The sequence below is a fragment of the Chlorocebus sabaeus genome, chromosome 16 (genome assembly GCF_047675955.1).
Source record: "Chlorocebus sabaeus isolate Y175 chromosome 16, mChlSab1.0.hap1, whole genome shotgun sequence".
NCBI classification, from domain to species: Eukaryota; Metazoa; Chordata; class Mammalia; order Primates; family Cercopithecidae; genus Chlorocebus; species Chlorocebus sabaeus.
The window spans coordinates 47404839-47417529 of record NC_132919.1 but is presented as its reverse complement, the minus strand read 5'-3'; the positions used below and the strand labels follow the sequence as shown (position 1 = coordinate 47417529).

The window sequence follows — 12691 nt, the reverse complement described above, 5'->3', positions numbered from 1 at the left end:
AATTAAATACAAAATAATAAAATCACTTGATTTTTAAAACCACCCAAAGGGGTATCTCCCGTCAGAAGAGAAAACTCAGGCAGAGAGATTAAGCAACTTGCCAAAGCTCCTACGGCCACGTGCAATAGAGCATTTGCACCCAGGCACTTCAACTCGAAAGCTTTGTCGTACCCACTTGCAGGCGCCACACAGCAGCTCATGGCACTGCCCTCTCAAATGAAGTCTAAACCCAAGACAGCCCCTTAACATTAGTCTTATTTTAATATTCTACAAATTAAGTTTGCTTTTAATTTCTTCAAAGCTTAAATATACAGATACACATATACAAATATTTTATGTACTAATATATATACAAGTAGTAAGATTATTCCCAATTTTTATAAATCAGGAAAGAAAATAAAAGACCAAGTATCTAGTTTTAAATCACAGATGAAATTTAATTTCTGGGCTTTCAACTAATATTAAACTTGAACTAACCTATAAAAAAAAGAAACACATTGAAGGAATTTACTACTTTAATTCTTCTTAATTTATCTAAATCTACAATTAGGGCTTAAATATTTTATAAACATTTAAATAATAAATAAAAATTATATACTATGAATTTTCATTTAAAACCATGCACAAAGCAGAAATCTGAACAAATCAGAGAGTGCTAGTCTGATGGTTTAGAAAACAAAAGAAACCACAACCTTAAGTCTCTAAAATACAGAAGATGGCTCTTAAAGGGTGTAAGTAGAGTGAGCAACAGTAAAGCTACAGAGATTAATGACTACCCCCACAAGCAGGCATGGATATTTGTCACCCAAGACTACAAAGAAAAGAAAGGGCAACATCTGACAAAACAATAGTGAATAGGCTTTGTAAAGCTTTCACAACTTTGATGTGTAAATAATGGGGAAAAATGCATTCCTTAACCTAAAAGTCTTAAATTTTTCACTTTAAAACATATTTTGTTTTAGGAGGAAAATATTTATAAATTGTCAGTTCCCATGAGCTATTATCAAAAATTACAAAAATAATACCTGAACCTCTATCATTCAAAGGATAATTAAAACAAAATAAACTATGGCCTGTATCTAACTGACTGCAAGTTCAAGTATAAAAGATATTTGTCCCTAAATGCTCAGAAGCTAAATGCAGAGGTTGTATAAACTTGGACCTGGTGCTCTACTCTTGCTCTCCTTTACTTTGAACATTCTGCTTAAAACAAGACCACACTGACCTTGTACTGTGTGTAAGTACAATATGAAAATCCTTTTCTTTAGTCGGTGGTTTCCAAACATAAAGCTATAATCCTAACTGATGGTCTATAAATTACTATAAATAACAATCAAAATCCTAGCTTCAGGCCATTTTCCATTGTTTCAATCTGCAACAGAAATGGTTACAAAGCAGACCCGTGGAGCTAAAAATTTAAGAAAAACCAGCTAAGCAGGGGCTTCTAAAAGAGACGGGAGTACCTGAGTATCCTTGGTAGGTTCTGCGTCAGAGCTGGCACACCGGTAGAAATAGAAAAGTGCACAAGCAGCAAAACAGAGAGAGATACTAAGATAGCAGAATTAATGACCACCGCCCCGCCAACAAAGCCAAACACAAACAGCAGCATGCATCCAGGACTCATGGCGCTGTGCTGGCATGGTGAAACACCCGAACCAGGAGGCCTACACGGGGGCCAAAGGGGTATCTTTGTAGTGAGGATCTGTCATTCAGCTTGCTGCCACAAAAACAATGCCATCAGCAGCAGCTTTCCACTCCATCCTGCAGCAGCTCTCAAGCGATGACGTCATTCCGTTCTCCCCACCTCATAACCATAGAGCTGCTGCTCCTAGCATTTATGCTGCAACCCCGAGCGACAGCCAGCCTATTAACTATTTTCCCCTCCACTAAGAGTCCTGGCTTAGCTCATTGGCTACAATGCCTGAAGATCTACATAATTTATTCACACTCCTACATCAAACAGATGGCTAGCTAACCCTTTCAAACATGCCTCTCTGTAACAAAAAGGACTTCAAACCAATTACACAGGAGAAATAAAAAATTTCAGCATTCCCACAAATTACAAAATTTTAAACCTAGTATAATCTCCATTAAGTATCAGAAAACAATCTAAATACTCAAATGTGCTGCTTATATGGATGGCTCATAATTTATTTTTTTAATGGTAAAAACGGTTTCTACTTTTCTGTGCTATTCTCTCCTGTAGCATTCCAATCACAGTGGAGAGCTTTTTGAATTAGCCTAACTATTGTTCCAGGATTAAAGAATAGAGAAAAACAGAAACAAACATATTATTTATTTTACTTTTTCTCAAGGCAAAATATATAACAAAGCTTACCTAATTCTACTATGAGCTGTGGATTCTAGTTGATCACTCCCTGAGAGCTGATGAAGTTTTGTTCTTTCTAAGTGTTCCATATAATTATGGATCATCTATTTTAAAGAAAGAAAAAAATACACAACATTTAAGGCTAATACTTGGAATAAAATCATAGTGTTAAAACTAGGAAAACATTTTTGTACAATTTTCTTATTTATCAGACTACTCAATTCCATATAAGAGAATATTAAGGAATGAAAAAAATTGTAATGGAAAGTAATATGCAAATGCTTTCATTTAAGGATGCTGGTGTCCACAAAAGTAGCTAATATTTTGCTTAGCATGGAAAAAAAAACCCACTTTTTTTTACAATATGTGATGCTATTAAAATAATATTGACATAAAGAACACAAATTAGTAAACAGACACTGGGAAAGAAGTGATAAAAGACCATGGGTTAAAAATAATAGATGGCATTTGAAAAACCCATTCACTAAAATGAGACACAACAAAGAAATTAATGTGAAACTTCTGAAGAAACCATATCCTTATGTGCTGATCTTTTCCATTTTAAAAGAAATTAACAGAATAAAGATCACTTTCAATTTAATTAATTTAATACCAAGAAAGGTTTCTTCTTTCTGTACATTTAGTTGAAAGAATGTTAAAATACTTTCTCCTTTGACTGTTACTGGTAACATTACTTAGTATAATCATCTATTATAACAGCAGCAAATTAATACAAATGAAAAAAATTAGAACACTTTTTGAGTCTTAGATAAGGAATCATATGATAGACAAGCTGAATATGAAAGTAAAAACTTCAAGAATATAAAGTGCATAAACTGCCAAGAACTTCTAATGTCCTATTTGATTCTTGATAATATATAGTTTCACTTTTAAAAAGCCTAAATTTCGAATTAAGACATAAAATCAAAAGGCCTTTGCTAGAGATACTAACATGACATGAATAAGAAAAAAATGAATTTTAAAAAACAAGAAATAGTGTGTTAGTATTTAAAGGGTGTAAATATTAAGAGGCAAGCAAAGGTTGATATCTTTCTTGGGAATATTACTTGAATTCTCTTTTTTTTTTAAATGTCCCTTCTTACCATTCCTAAGGAATATTACTTGAATTCTTAACACTGTAGATAGAATAGCTTTGGAAGTCACTAAACTTTAGCTGTATTAAGATGTATTTCAATCTCTCTATAACTTAAAATACGCACTGTAGCATATTAAGTAACAAAATAAATTTTTTACAAAGTTTAAATTCACTTTACAAAGCACGCTTTTCTTGCAGAAATTTTATTTGGTGTGTACAAAAATTACGAAATGTAAGTTAATTTTAAGATGTTATTTATCATCAAATAAACAAAAAGCTGAACTCTGATGCATGAAATAAAACAAATTAACCAGACTGTTCTCCAATGAAGACTAGTCCAAACAACAAATGTTAGCCACAAAGAATGAAAACAGAATCACATGAATATAGTATCTTAAGATTTTTTAATTGATATACTTTTTATTTTAAATTTATAGATTTTACCACCATTTACAAAACAGTTTTGAAGAAATACACTTTTCATCCATCAGCAAGTCAGAAATAATGAGCTTCCTTGTGTCAGGAAGAATTTTCAGGAACAAAAATCAAACCGAAACTAATATAACAAAGTGACTGTCAGGTTTAATCAATCTCAATTTAAACTTTCAAAAGGTTTTAGAACGCCTAAATTAAGGCTTTGCAGTGGCTCATGCCTGTAATCCCAGCACTTTGGGAGGTAGGAGGATTGCTTGAGGCCAGGAATTTGAGATCAGCCTGGGCAATATAGCAAGACACCTGCTCTAGAAAAAAAATACAACAACTAGCAGGCACTCGCCTGTAGTCCCTACTGCTCAGGAGGTAGAAGTGGGAGAACTGCTTGGACCCAGGAGTTCAAGGCTGCAGTGGGCTATGATCATGCCACCGGACTCCAGCCTGGGCAACAGAATGAGACCCCTTTTAAAAACAAACAAACAAACAAAAAAAAACCTTACAAATAAAAGAGGTCAGGTACAAAGGCTAATGCCTGTAATCCCAGCACTTTGGGAGGCTGAGGTGGGAGGACTGCTTGAGCCCAGGAGTTTGAGACCAACCTGAGCAACATAGGGACACCCTGTCTCTACAAAGTTTTTTTAAAAAATTAGCTGGGTATTGTGGGATGCGCCTGTAGTATCAGCTACTTGGGAGGCTGAGGCAGGAGGATCATTTGAGCCAGGGAGGTCAAAGCTGCAGTGAGCCATGATCATGCCACTGCACTCCAGCCTGGGTGACAAGAATGAGACTGGCTGGAGTGCAGTGGCGCAATCTCGGCTTATTGCAATCTCTGCCTCCCACATTCAAGCGATTCTCCTGCCTCAGCCTCCAGGGTAGCTGGGTACTACAGGTGCCAGCCACCAAGCCCAGCTAATTTCTGCATTTTTAGTAGGGACGGGGTTTCACCATGTTGGTCATGCTGGTCTCGAACTTCTGACCCCAAGTGATCCACCCGCCTTGGCCTCCCAAAGTGTTGGGATTACAGGTGTGAGCCACAGCACCTAGCTATGAATTCTTATATATACTGGATAGTAAAGTAATTGTATGTATGGAATTGATTTGTTCAAACGGAGGACCTAAGTTTCTTTAAGCATTCAGATGAAGAAAACAAACTTACCCCAGATTGCTTTATAGTATTCTATGAACTCAATATAGAAAAAGAATGACAAGCAAAATGCAAAGATAGTTATCCCCCAAACAGCCATTCTACAGATTGATTCTATATTATCTTATTCTAAACTTTCTTTTAATGACTAGTTCAATGTAATTACAGATATTCTTTTTTCCTCAGAAATCAAGATTTTATTTAATCGATATTTATTTAGTTTTATGATCCATGTCTACAAATCCTACAGATATCAGCTATTAATTTTTTGTTGTTTTTATTAATAGACTTGCTTTCATTAAGATGCTATTTGTATAAAGCTGTTCACTGCAGTTTTTTTTTTTTTTTTTTTTTTTTGCTTTTTTATTACACTTCAAGTTCTAGGGTACATGTGCACAATGTGCACGTTTGTTACATATGTATACATATGCCATGTTAGTGTGCTAGACCCATTAACTCATCATTTACATTAGGTATATCTCCTAATGCTATCCCTCCCCGCTCCCCCCACTCCTCAGCAGGCCCCAGTGTGTGATGTTCCTGTTCCTGCATCCAAGTGTTCTCATTGTTCAATTCCCACCTATGAGCGAGAACATGCGGTGTTTGGTTTTCTGTTCTTGCGATAGCTTGCTAAGAATGATGGTTTCCAGCTGCATCCATGTGCCTACAAAGGACATGAACTCATCCTTTTTTATGGCTGCATAGTATTCCGTGGTGTATATGCGCCACATTTTCTTAATCCAGTCTGTCACTGATGGACATCTGGGTTGGTTCCAAGTCTCTGCTATTGTGAATAGTGCCACAATAAACATATGTGTGCATGTGTCTTTATAGCAGCATGATTTACAATCCTTTGGGTATATACCCAGTAATGCGATGGCTGGGTCATACAGTATTTCTAGTTCTAGATCCCTGAGGAATCGCCACACTGCCTTCTACAATGGTTGAACTAGTTTATAGTCCCACCAACAGTGTAAAAGTGTTCCTATTTCTCCACATCCTCTCCAGCACCTGTTGTTTCCTGACTTTTTAATGATCGCCATTCTAACTGATGTGAGATGGTATCTCATTGTGGTTTTGATTTGCATTTCTCTGATGGCCAGTGATGCTGAGCATTTTTTCATGTGTCTGTTGGCTGCATAAATGTCTTCTTTTGAGAAGTGTCTGTTCATATCCTTTGCCCACTTTTTGATGGGGTTATTTGGTTTTTTCTTGTAAATTTGTTTGAGTTCTTTGTAGGTTCTAGATATTAGTCCTTTGTCAGATGAGTAGATTGCAAAAATATTCTCCCATTGTGTAGGTTGTCTGTTCACTCTGATGGTAGTTTCTTTCGCTGTGCGGAAGCTCTTTAGTTTAATTAGATCCCGTTTGTCAGTTCTGGCTTTTCTGACATTCCAAAATCATCTATATAATGAAATCGATTCTAACTCAACCAAACTAGCACTTAAAGGAAAGAACTGGCAATCAAAAATGACTGAGGGGGAAAAGAAAAGAGAGAACAACAACAACAAAATGGCAGCTATTATTTATTGAGCACTAATTCTATGTCAGTCAGTGCATTTACAGCCATTTTTTCTCCATTTAATCCTCACCGTATCATGATTTCATAGGTAAACTCTATCCAAGTTAATTGTCTGGTCAATGACTAACTTTTCAAGTTGTCACTAGCTTTGGGGCCAGAACTCTGGCCTGCCTGACTCAGTCATCTGAGCTATTAAGAATTGCAGGAGTCAAGCTTTATCTGCCTTTGTACTTAATTCTCTGAGCAGGCAATGAGCCCATTGTCCTTTCTTCCTCTTACCCACAAGAAAATCCCATACACTAAAGCATTTCCTGACGTCTAGAATAAAATGTTATGCACTATAGTCTATAAACACACAAAAAAGTATTAAAAAAATACATAAAAATTTAAATATTAATAAGGCCTCACAGTATCCACTCAGGTTAAAAAAAAAAAAAAAAAAAAGTGAGTGGGAGGGAGCACCAGTGTTGTTAGATAGAAAAGTGAAGTGACAAAATAAAATAGGACATGCTTCAGATAATCTATTCCTGGGTCCACCAGGCCCATCGCTTCTGGTCTCAGAACTGCAATTCTCAATTTTCTCAGGTATGCATATTAATTCACACATTCAGGAGTCAATTCAGCAATAAACAAAGCCACTAATCTTAAAGTTGTGGAGACGTCATAAAGCAAAGAGTCATAGAAAAATGTCAGGTTGAGGCTGGGTGTGGTGGTTCACACCTGTAATCCCAGCACGTTGGGAGGCCAAGGCAGGAGGATCACTTGAGGTCAGGAGTTCAAGACCAACCTAGCCAAAGTGGGGAAACCTTGTCACTACTAAAAGGACAAACAAAATTAGCCAAGCGTGGTGGTGTGTGCCTGTAATCCCAGCTACTTGGAAGGCTGAGGCAGGAGAATCGCTTGAACCCAGGAGGCAGAGGTTGTAGTAAGCCAAGGCCGCACCACTGCACTCCAGCCTGGCAACAGAGCAAGACTCCGTCTCAAAAAAAAAAAAGAAAAAAGAAAAATGTCAGGCTGGCATGATGGCTGATACCTCTAATCCCAGCACTCTGGGAGGCTGAGGCAGGAGGATCTCTTGAGCCCACGAGTTTGAGACCAGCCTGGGCAAGATGGTAAGACCCCGCCTCCAAAGAAAGAAAGAATAAGAGAAAATAAGAAAGAGAGAGAGAGAAAAAGAGAGGAAGGAAGAAAGGAAAGAAGAAAGAAAGGGAGGGAGGAAAGGAAAGGAATAGAAAGGGAAGGAAAGAAAGAAAGAAAAGGAAGAAAGAGAATTTAAAAATTAAAAAAAAAAGAAAAAGAAAAAGAAAGGGGGGGGAGGGAGGGAGGGAAAAGGAAAATGTCTAGTGGAACCTAAAGGTGTTAGTGTGTTTTTGTTTTTGTTTTGAGATGGAGTCTTGCTGTGTCACCCAGGCTGGAGTGCAGTGGCATGATCTCAGCTCACTGCAACCTCCGCCTCCTGGGTTCAAGCGATTCTGACTCAGCCTCCCAAGTAGCTGGGATTACAGGTGCCTGCCACCATGCCCAGCTAATTTTTGTATTTTTAGTAGAGATGGGGTTTCACCACGTTGACCAGGCTGGTCTCAAACTCCTGACCTCAGATAATCCACCTGCCTCGGCCTCCCAAAGTGCTGGGAAAACAGGCATGAGCCACCGCACCCGGCCAAGGTGTTAGTGTTATTAAAAGTTCAGGTAGACTGGGTGCTGTGGCTCCCGCATGTAATCCCAGCACTTTGGGAGGCCAGGACGGACAGATCACTTGAGGCCAGGAGTTTAAGACCAGCCTGGACAACATGGTGAAACCCAGTCTCTACTAAAAGTACAAAAAGTAGCCGAGTGTGGTGGTATACGCCTATAGTCCCAGGTATTTGGGAGGCTGAGTTGGGAGAATCACACGAACCCAGGAGGCGGAGGTTGCAGTGGGCCGAGATCAGGACACTGCACTCCAGCCTGGGCAACAGAACGAGACTTCGTCTTAAAAAAAAGTTCAGGCAATGGAATCTGACAAACCTGGCTTCAAATCTAATCACCAGTAGAATTTGGGGCAAATCATTTCATAGACTCTTTCTAAACCTCAATCTGTAAAACAGGAATGGATGAGAATTTGGTCAGAGGATAAAATGAGAATGCATTCAAACACTCCCTGATTTGAGGCTCTCCCAAGATTCCAAAGGGCTAAAGTTTTTGGTGATTAGCATACACACGTGGGCCCGAGTGCTTCAAAATTGTCCTTTATATTTCTTCCACTGCCCTCTTTAAGGCATATCTTCTTTTAAGCAAATTCAGTAATGTATACAAAAATTTGATTTAAAAATAGTTGACTACTTATTCTTAAATTTAAGAATAGTTATTCTTAAATCAAATCAGAAAAGGCCACGGCAGGTTTCCCTTAAGCAACAACGAATGTGTTTCATAAAAGTGCTAAACAACTATTAAAAGACATTACCTTCCTTGGAAGTAATAGTGAAAAGGTTAAGGTTAAACCCCTTCAGGCTTCCTTTCCCTGAACGTTTTCAGAGTTTATGTTTTAAGGGCGCCTAGTTCTTTGGCTTTAGATAGCTATTTATAATTGCTAATTGAATGACATCTCTAGAACAGATGTATAAACAGAAAAAATTGTGGGTTAGAGCAGAATAGATCCACATTTCAAAGCAGCCCTATCCATGTTACATAAACCTTCCTTCCTTGAGGCAAAACAAAATATAGGGAGGAGCCTATCAGGTCAGAGGATAGAAGCTGCTCATAACTGAGGGAAGAGATCTATGAAAAGAGCTTTTGGGCAGCATGGGAAACCTGCCTTGGTTACTGGACAGACCTAGCTCTCTGACTTGGTAATTAAAATTTTTCCTGAGATCTTGTTTTCTTCCTAGACTATCTTTTCCTCAAGGAATAGAAATAGACCAAAAAAAAATTATATGTTTTCATTTAAAATTAGTATGTCAGGCTTTTTTATAGATGCATATCTTCACCTTTATTAAATATACGGAAAAAATATGAAATTTCACTTTACAGTTATTTTTCAAGAATGTATATATTTCAGCCCAGGCATGGTGGCTCACACCTATAATCCCAGCACTTTGGGAGGCCAAGGTGGGTGGATGACCTGAGGTCAGGAGTTTGAGATCGGGCTGGCCAACATGGTGAAATCCCACCTCTACAAAAAATGCAAAAATTAGCCGGGTGTGGTGGTGGTGCACTCCTGTAATCCCAGCTACTTGGGAGGTTGAGGTGGGAGAATTACTTGAACTCGGAGGGCGCAGGCTTCAGTGAGCCAAGATCACTCCAGCCTGGATGACAGAGCAAGACCCAGCCTCAAAAAAGAAAAAAAAAAGTATATATTTTATATTTTATACTTCAATACATCATAATTTAACAATCATGAGGTCAGAAGTTCGAGACCAGCCTGACTAACGTGGGAAAATCCCACCTCTACTAAAAATACGAAAATTAGCCAGGCGTGGTGGCACGCTCCTATAATCCTAGCTACTCAGGAGGCTGAGGCAGGAGAATTGCTTGAACCCAGGAGACAGAGGTTGCAGCGAGCTGAGATCACACCACTGCACTCCAGCCTGGGGGACAGAACGAGACCCCATCTCAAAAAAAAAAAAAAAAAAAAAGGCATGCATGTTGTGGTCCCAGCTACTTAGGAAGCTGAGGTGGGAGGATTGCTTGAGCCTGGGAGGTTGAGGCTGCAGTGTGCTATGACTGAGCCAATGCACTCCAGCCTGGGGAATAGAGTGAGACCCTGTCTAATTAAAGAAAAAAAGACTCTCTCTCTATAGATACATAAAACATATATGTATTTATTATTATCAGCTTTAATAAGTACTACTTAAGTGAACAGTACATAGAGCACATTGTTTAGGCATTGAAATGAATGGTGTAAAAATCAATGATAGGCTTAGCAACCTTAATATCCACCAAATGTCATTAAATTTTAATATCCACCAAAATTAAACCTTAATATCTAACAAATGTCATTCATCTGTGAGGGCTTTTTTTTTTTTTTTTTTTTTTTTTTTTTTTGAAACAGGGTCTGTTGCCCAGGCTGGAGTGCAGTGGCACAATATTGGCTCACTGTAGCCCCTACCTCCTGTGCTGAAGTGATCCTCCCACTTCAGCCCCCTGAATAGCTGGGACTACAGGCGCAGACCACCATGCCTGACTAATTTTTGTATATATTTTTTTTGGTAGAGTCGGGGTTTCACCATGCTGCCCAGGCTGGTCTCAAACTCCTGGGCTCAAGTGATCCGCTCACCTTGGCCTCCCAAAGTGCTGGGATTACAGGATGAGCCACTGCTCCCAGCCAAAATGTGGGTATTTTTTACACACTGAAACAGCTGCTGTATAACCTGCTCTTGTCTTCCCTGAGTTCTATAGTTCCAGTCCTTCATGGACCATCCTTTCCATCTACTACTGGATATCAATTCTGTGACATTTCATGCTTTGGGTATCGTTATTAAGCGAAGATTGTAATAATCAAATCTCATGTGTCAAGGCTAACAGGGAAAAATTCTACACCGTACCCCAAGCAAGTGCTAACCACATTATTCAAGCGCAAACGCAACTGAGTGTGGTGTGGTTTTCTGTTCCTTAAAAGCAATGGCCAGTATTAAAACATTTTTTAAAATAAACAAATAAACAAACAAACAGCAACATCTGGGCACACCGGCTCACACCTGTAATGCCAGCACTTTGGGAGGCTGAGGCAGGTGGATTGCCTGAGGTCAGGAGCTCAAGACCAGCCTGGCCAACATGGAGAAACCTCATCTCTACTGCATTAAAAATATAAAAGTTAGCCAGGTATGGTGGCACACACCTGTAATCCCAGCTACTCGGGAGGCTGAGGGACAAGAATCGCTGGAACCCAGGAGGTGATGGTTGCAGTGAGCTGAGATCTTGCCACTGTACTCCAGCTTGGACAACAGAGCAAGACTCTGACACACTGACACACACACACACACACACACACACACACACACACACACACACAAAAGCAACAGAATATAGCTACAATACAATAATGTAAATACAATCTTTGTAGCATTAATATGCTTACTGTACACAGAATACAATCTGTGTGGATATTCTCCAAAACATGATTTTAAATTGTTTTATGATTATGAAGGTTTTTATGCTCTTCTAAAGAAAAACAACAACATAGTTTCTACCAGACGCAGAGTAAGAGATCACACAAACTAGGGAAAAGAAAAAAAAAAAAAAAAAAACGGGCTAAGACTGGAACCATAAGTATTATAGGAAATACAGGACTAGTGAGGGGAAAAAAAAGAGAAATTTTTTTTCATGTAACAAATATTGCATAAAGCTATAAAAATTCTACTTATTTGGGTATGTGAACCCCATACTGACCATGATATACAAAAATAATTTTCACATTAAGATAATAGAAACAAAAGCAACATGAGAGGCTGACAGGGAATCATGAAAAGGTTTAAAAACCCTCAAGTACATTTTCTTTTATTTATTTATTTGTTTCATTATTATACTTCATGTTTTAGGGTATGTGTGCATAACGTGCAGGTTTGTTACATATGTATACATGTGCCATGTTGGTGTGCTAGACCCATTAACTCATTATTTACATTAGGTATATCTACTAATGCTATCCCTCCTCCCAACACCCACCCCCCAACCCCCAACAGGCCCCAGTGTGTGATGTTCCCTTTCCTGTGTCCAAGTGTTCTCATTGTTCAATTCCCACCTATGAGCGAGAACATGCGGTGTTTGGTTTTCTGTTCTTGCGATAGTTTGCTGAGAATGATGATTTCCAGCTGCATCCATGTCCCTACAAAGGACATGAACTCATCCTTTTTTATGGCTGCACAGTATTCCATAGTGTATATGTGCCACATTTTCTTAATCCAGTCTGTCATTGATGGACATTTGGGTTGGTTCCAAGTCTCTGCTATTGTGAATAGTGCCACAATAAACATATGTGTGCATGTGTCTTTATAGCAGCATGATTTAAAATCCTTTGGGTATATACCCAGTAATGGGATGGCTGGGTCATACAGTATTTCTAGTTCTAGATCCTTGAGGAATCGCCACACTGCCTTCCACAATGGTTGAACAGTTTACAGTCCCACCAACAGTGTAAAAGTGTTCCTACTTTTCCACATCCTCTCCAGCACCTGCTGTCTCCTGACTTTT

General features: G+C 38.7%; 1 protein-coding gene across 8 annotated transcripts in view; it reads right to left on the bottom strand.

Annotated features, from left to right (window-relative positions):
- Window positions 1-12691, bottom strand: part of SPAG9 (sperm associated antigen 9) — a 163073-nt gene that overhangs the window by 84367 nt on the left and 66015 nt on the right. For 5 of the 8 annotated variants that reach the window (XM_073004939.1, XM_008011451.3, XM_008011452.3 and 2 more), the window contains one exon: window positions 2339-2433. In XM_073004939.1, coding sequence (XP_072861040.1) covers window positions 2339-2433 — 95 coding nt within the window. Of the gene's footprint in view, window positions 1-1463; window positions 2018-2338; window positions 2434-12691 lie in introns of those variants that run through there. The other 3 variants (XM_073004940.1, XM_037993226.2, XM_008011457.3) reach the window with 3 other exon arrangements.